The sequence below is a fragment of the Mauremys mutica genome, chromosome 10 (assembly GCF_020497125.1).
Source record: "Mauremys mutica isolate MM-2020 ecotype Southern chromosome 10, ASM2049712v1, whole genome shotgun sequence".
Taxonomy (NCBI): Eukaryota; Metazoa; Chordata; order Testudines; family Geoemydidae; genus Mauremys; species Mauremys mutica.
Window position 1 is genome coordinate 13485656 of NC_059081.1, and position 14449 is coordinate 13500104.

Consider the following 14449-nt stretch of genomic DNA (forward strand, 5'->3'; position numbering starts at 1 on the left):
CGGTTCCATCGGGGCGGGAGAAACGGCGCCCCGCCCACACCAATCCCCCCCGCGCGGAAGGCGGGCTCAGGGGCGCCAGGCCGCCAATCACCAAAGGAGTATCGTGGTCAGAACGCCCGACGCCAATCCGGGAACAGCGAGGGGAGAGGCCGAGCGAGACCTGCGCCCAATCATACGGAGCTGTGGCAGGCGCGAGGAGGGGGCGGGGATAGAGTATCGTGCGGCCAATCGCGGAGCCTTGCGCGTTCAGAGAGGCCCCGCCCCTACGTCGGAAAGTGGGGAGGCAGGGGAGGGTCACGTGACAGTGTCGGATGGTGTGAGGGCGGTGAAGCCGGAAGTGCCCGGGCAGAGCGTAGCGGTAAGATATGAGGGGGGTAGCGTCTGCTTGATGGGCGGGGCGAGGGAGGCGCGAGCTTAGGGGAGCGTGGCGGTTGGCGGGCCCGGGGTGGGGGAGGGGAAGAGGGGGCAGTGGTGGTGGCTGTAGTATAACCTCCAGCCCCTAGGCGGTGCTGTGTGTCACGTGGCCAGCCGTGGGGGCGGGGCAAACGCGGTTCTCCAGGGAAGCGCGGTGGCCAGGCTGAGTCTGGAGTAGAGGCCTGAGGCGCTGGCGGCTTCCCCGCAGCCTGCTGGTGGGAGGAGCACAGGCCGTGGTGCCAGGCGTGAGGGCAGCCCCACTGGCGCCACAGGGGGGAGCAAAGGTTGCAGGCGGGGTGGCATGGTGCGTTTCAGTGCCCCCGGAAGCTCAGCTGTGCCAGGGCGGGCAGACGGCAAGACGTTGCTGCCGAACACCAGCCGGAACCTGGAGACGTCCCGATGTCGGCTTTCATTTCTGCTCCGGGGAAGGCCGGCAGAGCATAACTTTAAATCCATTGCCTTTAATGACAACAGTCACAAAGATGACGATGAAAGAGTTCTGGCAGTGCTCGATGCCTACTTTATACCTCAGAGAAATGTGGGGTATGAAAGGGTGCGTTTTTGCCAGAGAAGTCAAGAATGAGGGAAATCTGTTGAATCTTTTATAGCAGCTTTGTATGCCTTGGCAGAAAGCTCTGATCTGAAGGCTATAAAACATAAAAATATCAGCGGTAGACAGGTTATTGGTCTTACAGATAAAAGTATCTCACAGCTATAATTAAAGACCTATTTGACCTTATACACAGGCTAACTACAAAACCTTTCAGACTAAATGCACAGCATATGGAAAAAGTCATAGTCCATGAGATGTGTGTTCAGCCAAAGGTGCAAGATATAACAAATACACAAAACATGGACATTTTGCAGACGTTTGCTGCACTGGGGCAGTCAAGAGGCATTGTTTCTGGGATCTATCAAACGCGATGACAGAGCCTGCCTAGAGAGTGAAACTGAATATTCATGGAAATACCACTGAGTTTAAAATTGACTCAGGAGCAGATGTGAAAGTTATATCAGAAGGGAAGTATAATCACCTTGAAGTCCTCCCAGAGCTGAAATTGCTTGACACGATCCTGACTAGCCCTGGAGGTATTGTGAAGTGCATGGACCAGTTCACCATAGAAACAACTTACAAAGACAAAAGGTTTGCATTAGCGTGTATATGATCAAAGGACCAAACACCAACAACCTTCTCAGCTGCAGCATGGAAGCCATGATGGGCCTAATTAGAAAAGTGGCAGAACTTCTTGGAGTATTTGATATTGGAGTTTTGGAAGGAGTCTGAGTATAAATAATCTTAAGAGGCAGTGTTGAAACATATAGTGTACATACACCTCTGAGGATTCCTATCGTGTTGCTTAATAAAGAGGAAACGGAGTTAAAGAGAATAGAATAGATTGGCTTAATCAAGAAAATCTTTGAGCCAACATCATGATGTGCCCAGTGGTACCAATTATAAAGAAAAATGGAAAAATAAAAATTTTTGTGTAGGGCCTTATGAAATCTGCATTAATGAGAACATGGATGGAATCATGAAATTAAAACAATAACATGGAATCCAGGCTGTCACCTGCATTAGAACCACAGTGGCAGGCAGGCAGGGCGGGCTGCATGGCTGAGCTACTGGAGGTAAGAGACCAGGGGTGTGGGGAGGAGGTTCAGGTGGCTAGGGCCACAAGGGATTGCAGGGGTTAGGGGAGAAGGGTCAGCATCTGAGATTTAAGGGCAGCTTCTGAGAACTCAGTTCCTTGCTGTGTCAGTTCCTCTGGGACACTGGCATCACATTAGGGAGAAGCCAAAATTCCCTCAAGATGCTGTGTCAATAAAAGTATTCATTGCGTAAGTGAACATAGGTTATCAATGGAGGAGCACAACAAAACCTTCAACAAAGTTCTAAACTTAATCAGTCAAGCTGTACTACAGCTAGACAAGGAAAAGTGCTTTTTCCGCCTGCACCAAATTGAGATTTTGGTACAGACAATAAACAAAGATGAAATCAGAAAGGTGAATCCAATTTGAGAATTGAATGTACCAGATTCAGAGAGGTGAGTCCAATTTGAGAATTGAATGTACCAGAACTGAGATGCATACTGGGGATACTAAATTACCTTGGTCAATACCTCCAAGACCTTTGTACAGTGACAAAACCATTGAATGAACTGTTAAAAGTCCAACACATCTTGGCTAGGGGAGACAAATCAAGAAATTGCCTTTAAAAAGGTAAAAGAAATCATCAACAGTTCTCGTTCTCAAGTACTATGATGCAGAGCCGTAACAAGGAATTTTTGTGCCCGAGGCAAGGGCTGGTTCCATACTCTTTGGCGGCAATTTGGTGGCGGGTCCCTGAGTCCCTCTCAGAGGGAAGGACCTGCCGCCCAATTGCCGCTGAAGAATGAATGAAGTGGCGGTGGCAATTCAGCGGTAGGTCCTTCCCTCCGAGAGGGACTTGGGGACCCGCCGCCGAATTGCCGCCGAAGAAGCAGCGGCGGTAGAGCTGCCGCTGAAGCGCCACCGATCGCGGTAGAGCTGCGCCCCTCCACTTTGCGTGCCTGAGGCAAGTGCCTCACTCACCTCGCCCTTGTTACAGCACTACTATGATGTGAAACCCACAATGGTCAGTGCGGATGCAAGCTGCTATGGCCTAGGTGTTATATTGTTGCAACAACATGGATCTGAGTGGAAGCCAGTTGCATTTTGTTCTCGCTCACTCACAGAAGCGGAAAAATGATAGGAACAGATTGAAAAGGAATGCTTGGCTAACATATAGGCAGGTGAGAATTTTTACAGATATCTGTATGGATTGGATTCATTTTTAGTGATAACTGACTATAAATCACTTATAACCTTCATCAGCAGAAAAGACGTGGATCAAGCAGTACTGAGATGGCAACGTCTATTGATAGGGTTAATGAGAGTTAACCCAATTGCTAAATATGTTCCTGTGAAAAATCAGACAGACACTTTATCACAGCCAGCATCGCACTCAACTACTTGTGAGGTCAGAGATGGCATAAAGGCATATGTGGATGGCATACAGTCCAGTGTCAGAAAAGATACTATACCAGCTGCAAAGAGCAATCTTGACAGACATGCAACTTCAACAAATTCTTAGTTACATTACGGCCAACTGGCTCACGTATCTAGAGGAAGTGACAAGAGATTATTTTGCGGTACATGGACAATTAAGCAAATCAACTTGACTCATTATTAAAGGTGATTATATCGTAATTCCAAATGCAGTGAGAGGAGATATCCTAAACTTCATCCGCAAAGGCCACAAGGACTAAATAAATGCAGTGAATGGGCCAGCCAGTCAGCGTTGTTGCCGGGCATCAGCAAGGACATAAAGAATAAGTATCTGCATGTGAATGTTGCAGAATTAACAACACAAAGAATCTGTAATAGCAACACCTCTACCAGGCAGATATTGGCAGCGTTGTGACGTGGGCAGCATAGACTCGCTTTATTGCCGGGGGAGAGCTCTCCCGGCGATAAAAAAATCCCACCCCGAACAAGCGGCCATAGCTTTGCTCCCGGCGATAAAGCGCTGTCTATGCTGGCGCTTTTCAGTGCTAAAACTTTTGTCGCTCGAGGGTATTTTTTCACACCTCTGAACGACTAAAGTTTTAGCGCTGAAAGTGGCAGTGTAGACGTAGCCTTAATCTGGTATAAAAGCCTGACCTACTAGTAGCAACCCTACAACCTACGTACGGTGTACAAGGAGTACATGACAGTGACAAAGCAGGTCGGGGGGTGAGGGATGGGAGGCTGCCTGTAGCAAATTGGAGGCTGCCTGTAGTGGGCGTGCGGGGGGGAATGAAGGGCAGTTGGGGTGTGTGTGAGGGGTAGGGGGCTGCCTGTGGCAGGTATGTGGGGTGAGGGGGAAGGGGACTGTCTGTAGCGGACACTGGAGTGTGAGGCAGGGGGATGCAGTATGAGGGAATTTTTGGTGAACTGTCACTTGGAGTCCTCATCCATTCCTGGGTTCTTTGATGCGATACAACAGAAAAGGGATTCCTTGACCTTTGGTTTCCTGTACACTGCGGGGCAGGGCTTTAGTGCAAAGCTCTTTAGTTAGCCTTGGTGATCTTGTGTCTGTCTTGGATATGGAAGAACTATCTAAGCACAAGTCCAGGGATGGTTTGTTTCTTACAGAGTACAATTGACCATCAGTATGTCTGCATTGGACAGTTTTTTGGTTTTCTGGGCTGCACTTTCTGTGTTGTGCCTCCTGAGAAGTGCAGCACAGAATCTGGCCCATCTCATGATTAGCTCAGTCTAAGATATCAGCATTTCCTCATCTAGGTGCTGAATGCTAAACTCAGTGGCTTCTCTTCCTCTCCACCTTAGAATCTGCTTCCCCCAAGATGATCTTATATAGTTCTGGGGGTAGAATGCGTTCAGAACCCAGCAGGGTCCTTCTCTGTGCTAAGGGTCTTTCAACTTTCGGTCCTGTGTGGAGAAGGACCAGGAAAATGTTCACCTCTTTTTAGCATAATTAAAAAACCCTCTTTTCAGATACAAAATAATACGTTTTTGTATGTACATGTTATATAAATGAGATGCTGATGTACTGTGTTTTAACTTGATTATTGTGCTTCAGGCATAGAACTTGGGTCAAAAACTTTAAATGTGACCCGTCCCCTCACCTGCAAAAGTTTGGTAAAGTTGGGGGACAGAAGGGTCCCTTTCTAAACAAAAATGGAAGCGAAGCCCTGTGAATTACTTGAAAGAAGGATAGCTCAGGAGTTTAGTACATTAGCTTGGGACTTGGGAGATTTGTGCCTCAGTTCCCCGTTGGATAAATAGCACTTTCCTACCTCAAAGGAGTGTTGTGAGCATAAATGAATTAAAGATTGTGAGGTGCTCAGATACTATGGTAATAGGGACCATATAAGTATCTATGATTGATTGAGAAAGACTAAATAAACAATTTAAAACATTTCAGATACACAAGTCTCTTAGTTTTTGGAGGGCAACAAATACATAAGGAATCAATACGTAAGAGACAAATAGAATGAGCAAGAGAGCGTGAAAATATTGTGCAGACAGTTGGAGATAACTGCAAAGGCAGCTGAAATGTAGCTCTGTGCTAAAGACAAACTTCCTGGCACTGAAGCTGTGGCCCAGTGTCATTGTTGCAGAAAGCTAATGAACTAACGGAAATGGAGGAAGTGGAAGAGCATCTACCACTGAAAACTGGGGATCTCATCAGTGGTAGGAAACAGCTCTGCTGGCTACAGAGACAGGAAATTGACTATGAAGGTGCTGAACTAAAATCTCTGTCTGACTTAAAGGGGAAGAGGGGGAGAAATGCAAACTTAAGCCAAACCCTCCCTCCCCCCCACCTACCAGTCCATATTCTGCCTTCAGTTACAGAGGTATAAATCCAGTGGGGTTACTCTGGATTTATACTAGTGTAAATGGAGGAGAATTTTGCCCCCTAATTCCTACAAAAATGACACACCGGTACATTATCTTCATCACCATTATTTTGTTGGATTTAATTTTAATTTGTTATACAATGTAAAGATGAGCCTTAGGTGGCAGCACAGGCATTTTTCTATATGATGTGTCTGTGCAATACTGATGTATTATAAATAAGCTTTTATTTTTGTTTATGGTGTCATTCCATCCTTTGGATCATAGAGGACAGGCAGACTTTTCAGAGACTTGGATTTACAAATAAGTTAAAAGCAAAACATGTATCGCACAGCTTTAAACCATTTTTCTGCAATCTTTTTTTTCTTCTTTATATAGGGCCTGACCCTGTGGCTCGTTCATGGAGCTGCTGCTGTTCTCAGTGGCAGTTCTGTACATGGAACAACTGCAGAACTGGGCCATCTGACATATAGTGTCAAATTCTACCCTTAAATTCTGGACAATCCTGTGTCAGGGAGGAGGCTATGGCTCTGCTCTTGCTCCCATCGTAGTCATGGCAAAAGGGGTACAGAATTGGGCCTAAAGTGAGGCCACAGCATGTTTAAAATTTTGTAACTCTTTGGGAATGTCAGACTAACACACCTGCACCTCGTTCTTTTAGCTGTTATATTTGTACAAAGAGATAACTCAGTAATTACTCTCTGTAATATCTTCTAGGGTGTTTGCAGTTAATTCACATGTCATCAGAAAACTCAACCATTACTGTTCGCCTGGTTCGCTCCTTTGAGCACCGTAATTTCAGACCTGTGGTGTATCATGGAGTTAATTTGGACCAGACTGTAAAGCAATTCATGACATTTGTAAAGAATGGTAAGGCACTGTTATTCTTACACACTTATTTGGTCCCTGTACTTTGCTGTCTGTGCGTAAGCAGGTGTAGAGGAGCAAATTAATGGGAAAACTCCTGTGGCTCCATTGAAGCTGCCAGCTCCACATGTTCCCCTTTGACCTGCTGGGGATGGACGGGGCTGGGGAGCCAGGGATCCATGGGGGATTTGGCCCTTGATCCCACAGAGGATGTTCAACTACATGTAGGCATTACCTCCCTCTGCACTGCCCTGGAAATCCCCATGATCAGTCATGGCAAGACTGTGCTGTGCTGTGCATGGCTGTGCTGCAGTTGGCTTAGTGCCCCAAGCTGCATGGGCTGCATTATTGGGCAGCTACTCAAAAAGCATTAGGGACGTATGCCATCTAGCGAATCTCTGGTCACTGTTTCCACATGACTAGGGGCTACACCACTATTTGGCAGAGAAGGAAAGCAAAGCGGATCTCATGTAAATGGGGAGGAAGTGTTCTGCATAGTTATTTTCAATGATGGAAGGTACCACTATATGAGTGTCTTCTCTGGGATTTGTTTTCTTCCAGGCTGAGTTCTGTCAGCCAGAAATGCACACAGGTGCTCAGCATCTTCTGGAGTTGCTCAACATCAAGCAAGATTGAGCCCATAAAGGGGCTAATTTTCAGTAGTGTGGTTTTCTTTTGGGAGCTGGTTAGCAGACTATTTTTCCACATCCAGTTGTTTGGGTGCAATTTGCAAATGGGGACGCAGGACTTCTGCCCCTATGAAAATGTTAATAGGATACACATGACAGTATAGCTTTGGAGGATCAGACTTCAAGGGTCTGATCCTGCACACCTTTCCTGAACATTATACATGTGGGTAGTCCCACTGAAGTCAGTGGGGCTACTCACACAAGTAAAGTGTACCATAGAATTTGTAGGACCTGGGCTCAGAGTTGTACCGGTTGCTCTTCAACTTTTGATGTTAAGACAAGTTTCCTGATTTGAGATTTATTTTAAACTTCAAATTCAGAGTGCAAGCTTCATGACGTAATCATTGAAAAATATAAAAAGAAAATTGTTACAATCCTTTTCATGTAGTCTCTTTATTTTTAATAGATGTGTCTTTAAGAACAGGACTTCCACCTCCCTTTAAAAAATACAAATATGGTATGTGATTTTTCTTATTCTTTAAGAAATGTGTGTACAGTATGTTATACCAATTCTCATGTGATTTAACTGCATTACAGTTATTTCCATCTAAATATACCGGTAGTAAGTCAGGACTAGTTTCCTGAAGGGAGCTGCAACACACACACTCATAGTTTTGCAGCTGCTTTCAGGAAACAACTAGTCAAGCTAATGGTTAATTTGGCACAGCCCTACTGCGAATGTCAGACACACACCATTAGCTTTATATCATGTGTCTACAAAACCCAGCGATTACTATGAATTTCTGTATTCACTTCAGAATTAGGCAGCACATTACACATTCTGCTGCTAATTGGCAAACGCATTTTAGGATATTAATTTTTTATCATTGTTGTAAGTGCCTTTTAAACTCTGTTCCCATTCTGCAGAGCAGCTTGTGACCCACAGTACTTTGAAATCACAGTCCTCTTCGTGGTTATGCATTTCAATATCCAGCTACTAATTGTGAGGTCACAAGGGATGGCCAAGAAGGAGCTAAAGGCACCGAGTAGAAAATATTTAGATTTATGTACTTAAAGAATTTACATAATATTAAACAAGAGGAGGAGGAGGAGGAGGAAAACATGTCTAAAGTAAATAGGAAAGCTCCTAAATGTAAGCTTGGGATGAAATGAAATGGAATGAAATAGCCTGGGGTAAAATTTAAATCTGATTCTGTGCTCTAATAATTGTTGCAAGTAATGCTGCTCACATGCAAGTTTCCTTGGTGCAAGCAGGTGGAGAGTATCATACTTTGAATAGAACACGGTCTATATAGTCCAGATTTATCCCTTTTCTGGGATTTGGCTTTAATTATGCTGTTTGGTGACTAGAGCAAAAGTGGTGCAATGGATGACAGCAGGGTCATGCAGTTATACAGCATAAAGAATAACTCAAATGACAATAGAACACTTTCCCTGAGACATAAACCTCTCCCAAGATGAACTGTTCCAGGGGTTTCCTTACAGATGCCCCTCTGCCATCAATGCCATTCCCACCTCCCTCTGTCCAAGGCGGAGTTAGCAAACCACATCTACCATACCGACGAAGCCTCTCCCTGAGTGGGGCACACATGTAATTCCTGTGAATGGGGCTGGGAATTACACGCCTATATCAAGAGACTAAACTGGCATAGGGCCTGATTCTTCATTCACACTGATGGGGAATCAGGAGGTGCAAAATGGGAGCAAGTGGGAAATGTATCGGGGATTAGAGTTTAATTTGTTAATGTCTCTATCTTCAACTTGTTTCTCTGAATTTAGAGGACAGATGTGAATATTTGTATTGTTTAAGGACTTACAATTCCAGAGATTTGAAACAGCTGTCTCTGGAGTGCCATTCTTCCCTTTTGTGGCAAATGAAGGAGACCTGGGCTATCATTTTATTCTTTATGCTGTGGTATACCTGCAGGCCCACACACAACTTTTGGTCTAGTCACCACACGTGGCATCAGGGGAGATTTGCTGTGCGCATGTGCTTGTGGACATATGGCTAATTGCTATTCAGAGGACTGAACAAAATACTGTACAGTCGAGGGAACAGAACTACGCCAGGGCAGCAGTTTGATTCCTGTTACACTAGCTCAGCCTTAGCCTCTCAGCAGTAGGTGCCAGTTATGCTGAGTTTGCATGTAAGGAATCAAAACCAAGCTCCTGATCTTTCCTCTGAGCCCTGCCCGCTCTCTTTCATTTCTCTACCATGGTGGTGGGTAGCACCACCATCCTCCTCATCACAAAGGCCTTTAATCTGGGCTTCTCCTGTAACTCTGCCTTCTTTTGGTTCTCTCAGCCCATCACTTTACAAATCTTGCTGCTTCTTCTTGGCCAGCATCATAAAGGGCCAACCTTATCCCCGCTCTGACTCATCGCATCTAGATCCTGATTGCCCCTCACCTTGACTGACTTGTTACTTTGTATTACTGTAGCACCGAGGAGCCCCAGTCATGGACCCTGACCACATTTTGCTAGGTGCTGTACAAACAGAATGACAAGGCGGTGCCTGCCCCAAAGAGCTTCCAGTCTAAGTTGTGCAACTTCCACCAGTCTGGCTTGACTGTTGCTTCCTCATTTCCTCAGATTCATTAAAAATGCTGCCGTCAAACTCATCTTCTTGGTGCTTCACTTGGACTAAGGCCCCCTCCTCTTTGTCTCTCCATTGGCTCAACCTTCTCCATTGCATCATACCTAAAATTCTTGTTCTCACTGTCAGAACCCTTCACAGTTTAGTTTCTTCCTGTCTGTCCATCTTGTCATTACGTTGACTCTGCCTGTGTGGCACCTACGATGTCAGCCTTGGTCGCCCTCTTGTCTGCTCCTTTCCCTTTTTCACCTTTTCCTGTGCACATGAGGCAATATGATGGAAGTTCCACAAAGCCACCATGTTATCCTCCTTTGTATCCCTCCTTAAAACGCACCTCTACCATGTTTCCCATAGAGAACTGTCATCTGATACTGGCTGGGCAAGTAGCAAGCTGTGATTTCTGCTTCTGATTGGCTTACTACATCTACACATTGTGCAGACAGCTAGTCTGTACTAAAGCATTCCGTTAGTTTTACTTCATTCCCTCCATCCTTTTCTTTGTCTGACACGTGTCACATTTTATCTTTTAGATTGTAAACACTTTGGGGCAGGGACTGTCATTTACCACACGTTGGTACAGTTCCTAGCACAATGGAGACCCAACCTCGTGGAGTCCTCTAGGCCCTACCCAATACAAATAATACAAAGAATTGTCACCTGAGTTCATTACAGTTTAGTATCTCATGACAATATTTTATATCAACTGTCACAAAAAGCCTGTTACGAGGAACACAAGGTAAAATTTATTTATGTGCTCAAGTGAGATTAGTTTGGGGTAAAATGTCAAATGGGAGGAGGTGAGGCTTTAGCGCGGATTTGAAGAAGCTGATGTTTTATCTACATGGTGGGGTTAGAACAGCCTCTCCTTCTTAGGGCAAATGGTTAAATGCAAACATTTCCGTGGTCAGTGGTGGAGCTGTGAACAGATAAAACCAAGAGTGACTCAGAGACTGAATGGGTAAGTAAGAAGTCAGCTCAGAGACTTGGGATGTGAAGTTGTACTAGGATTTGAAAACCAGTAGGCTGCTCTTGGACTCCATTCATTGGGGTATAGAGCTGGCTGAGGTTAGTAAAGATCATTGATAGTTCGCATGTTCACTTCCTAGAGATGAAAGCTTAGTATGTTTTCAGTGTGATTATTTGGTCTTCTTGCAGTACCTCTATGTAATGGTAAGATTCCAGTAAGTGTTGTTTAATGCATGTCTTGCTTCTAAGATATATGGGTAATACTGCAACTGGCACTGTATGCTAAATCTTTAGTGACCTTTGCACTGGGAGAGCAAGGCAACTCAACTATCCTTAAATGCTATGAATAAAATGTACAAAATGGGCTGAAGTTGTGTGTATGTTCATGGATTAAAGCCTTGGATTAAACCTATAATTGAGAATGTGATCTTTATTGTACCTGAGCTCTGAATACTCAGTCACACCAATCTGAAAGTTACTCTAGTCCACATTTCCCTCCCCACTCCACCTCTAGACTTACAAGTGGGTAAATAGCATCAAGTTTTTAGCTCCTTTGCTGAAAAAGCACTTATGTCCTATTTTGAGTTTGTTCAAACGCAGATGTGTTGGAATTCTGTTTTAATATTAAAGTGCCTATGTATGTAACAATGGCATCCTTTTACTGACTCTGCTCCCTGTGTGTGCATTCTGCCATCTCTGCTTATTTTAGTGACAAAATTAAGTTGTTACTACTTTTTTCTCCTGCTAGCAGAGCAGAGCCAACACTGCCATGGGAGAGCAAGTTGGGTTCTCTTTCTTCTTGTGCAGCATCAACAGATTTGTTTATTAAATTCCAGTCATCTTCCATGCACCTGTGCAATCTCACTGAAGACAGATTGCAAGGGTATCACGGAGGGCATAGGATGAAGACAATGGGATGGAGTAAATGTCCTTGAGACTCTAATTTGCGTGACAGAACTTCTAACACAGGTGGTAATACCCACGAAGAAAAGAACCTAGCTTGATTCTCAGATTTCATGTTTGGCTTGCAGGGCTAGCTGCTAGTGGAGAGAGTTTTGTTTTTCCCTTTTTGAACAGAGAACACTTGAAAATCCTCAAGAGATGACAAACATGGAACCCTCACAGTGCCATTGTCCAGTATAATGAACCACATCTTAAGGGAAGTTTTGTATTTTCTTCCAGATACGATGAAGATTATTCACCAAGCACATGGATCTAAGGTACATTTGCTATCTGTTCCTTTCCCCCTCTTTTATGTGTGGATACAGCAAGATCTATGTATTTTAGAGAACATAATGGCAGAGCTAATAAAACCTGCATTTATCTTTATATTCCTGTTTACTTATTTCTAGACCAATGAACTTGTAGTGAGTTTGGAGGATGATGACAAACTCATATTAAAAGAAGACAGCACTTTGAAAGCAGCTGGAGTAGGTAGGAGTACCTTGATATTGACTGACAGTACTGATCATTGTGCTTGTCATTATACTGATAACTGGCTGATTATGTTTGGATAGTCTGCTGAAAAGTAAATGCTATTCCTGATGCTCTTTACACTACCTGATAATTATCCAGGGGATAATGTACATTCGCATCATTGGGCTGAGGGCAGCAGGTATGTGCACTCCAAATGCTCAGAATGCAAATTGTGATTTTTAGAACGTATGCTTAGAATTCTGCTGAGGGTAATTTTAAATGATTGACAGATAAGATTAAGCAGACATAGTACTAATAACCTATCAGTAACATTTAAGCTGATGTTTTGGTTAGAAGTTTAAGTAGTGGAACTAGTGTGGAATAATGAAATGAGATTAGGTTTGTTTAATGTGCAACACAATATTCAAATTGCTCAGGGCAGCACAAATAATATTGTTTAGAAAGTGAGCTGAACATGGCTCGTGCTTAAAATCAACTAGAGTCCTTGCTTTCTGACAGAAAAATGCATATGGCGCATGTCCTGTGCTAATAGTATAAAGAAATGCCTATGTATGACAAATTTGATAGTCACTGGATGTCATTTTGGCTCCATGCAAAAATGATTATGTGGCAGCAGAGCAGCTGAGACTTTGAGGCCCAATTCGCAGGCTTTGAGACCGCACTGATTAGTTTAGAATGTTACTTATTTAAATCTGGTGCACAACAATCTTACGCTCTGGGTGAAACATCACAGAGGAAGTTAGAAATGGAAGAACCCATTCAGCATTAGGCCACCTAGCCTCTCCCCAGCCAGTGCAGGATTTCCCCCTACAGAGTACTCTTTAGCACTTTGTCTGATCTAGTTTAAAATCCTTCAATCAGTGGTGCTTCCTCCACTTCCTTTAGGAGACTATTATAAATCTTACCATTGGAAAAGATAAATGGAACATCAGAAAATACTCTTTTGATTTCATTCCTTTACTCCTGGTTAATCTCATTGGGCCACCGTGATCAATTCCCCTATCTCCTTGGTATTTACACCTGATACTTTTAGTTTCTCTCCCTTTCCTCTTTGCATGCCCCCCCCCCCTTATTCTATACTGTAATCTCTGTGAGGAGAGGACAGTCTCATACTATTTGTATCTATTGTGCCTAGCTCAATGGGCCTCTGATATGAGGCTTTATAGAGGACTGGGCATTACTGTAATATTAATAATAAAAGTCATTCTTTAGCCTTCCCTGCTACCCAAATCCTTTTAATTCAGATGAAAAGCAGCTCTTCAGGAAGGAGGGTTGTTGGCCATCTGAAGACTTCAAAGTCTTGTGGTTTAGTTAGTATATGCCTCATCAGCATGAGTTTTCCCTACCTAAGACTTGAGGTAGCATGGCCTAGAGCAGTGGTTCCCAAACTTGTTCAGCTGCTTGTGCAGGGAAAGCCCCTGGAGGGCCGGGCCGGTTTGTTTACCTGCCGTGTCCACAGGTTTGGCTGATCACGGCTCTCAGTTGCTGCAGTTCGCTGCTCCAGGCCAATGGGAGCTGCTGGAAGCGGTGGCCAGTATGTACCTCGGCCTGCGCCACTTCCAGCAGCCCCCATTGGCCTGGAGCAGCGAACTGCGGTGACTGGGAACCACGATCGGCTGAACCTGTGGACATGGCAGGTAAACAAACCGGCCCGACCTGCCAGGGGCTTTCCCTGAACAAGCAGCAGAACAAGTTTGGGAACCACTGGCCTAGAGGTTTAGGCAAGGGGCTGGGAAACAGTGGCAGATATTTGTTTAGAGCTGCCCTCCTCCAGTGCCGTCCTTCTTCAAGACAGTATTGATGAATTATTGTACATTCCTACCTTTGAAACAGGTACCATAGTCCTAGTGGTGGTATAACTTGATGCAATCTCAGTAAATTATCAGCACACCAGAGTAATCTTGTTCTGAAAACAAACTGCGATAAACTAGACTGTTTTTATTTCTCTGTATGTAGGGGAGGAGGGAGTGGTTTAAGGACGGAAGAAAAGTAACTAAAACACTACCTCCATAATTATTCAGGTTAACTATATACCTACAACAAGTTCTAACTGCGTCAATGCCTAACTGCTGTATGAGGTAGAATGACGTTCTTGCTGTGTAATGAGGAATATCCTCTTACACTTGCCAAGTTTTGA

General features: G+C 44.4%; 1 protein-coding gene across 3 annotated transcripts in view; it reads left to right on the top strand.

Moving 5' to 3' along the window:
* The window catches only part of C10H2orf76 (chromosome 10 C2orf76 homolog), a 33568-nt gene that overhangs the window by 17330 nt on the left and 1789 nt on the right, over positions 1-14449 (top strand). For 2 of the 3 annotated variants that reach the window (XM_044978275.1, XM_044978274.1), the window contains exons 2-5: positions 6514-6666; positions 7759-7809; positions 12058-12095; positions 12228-12309. In XM_044978275.1, the coding sequence (XP_044834210.1) occupies positions 6534-6666; positions 7759-7809; positions 12058-12095; positions 12228-12309 (304 nt within the window). In that variant the 5' untranslated portion in view covers positions 6514-6533. Of the gene's footprint in view, positions 1-212; positions 359-6513; positions 6667-7758; positions 7810-12057; positions 12096-12227; positions 12310-14449 lie in introns of those variants that run through there. The other variant, XM_044978276.1, reaches the window with a different exon arrangement.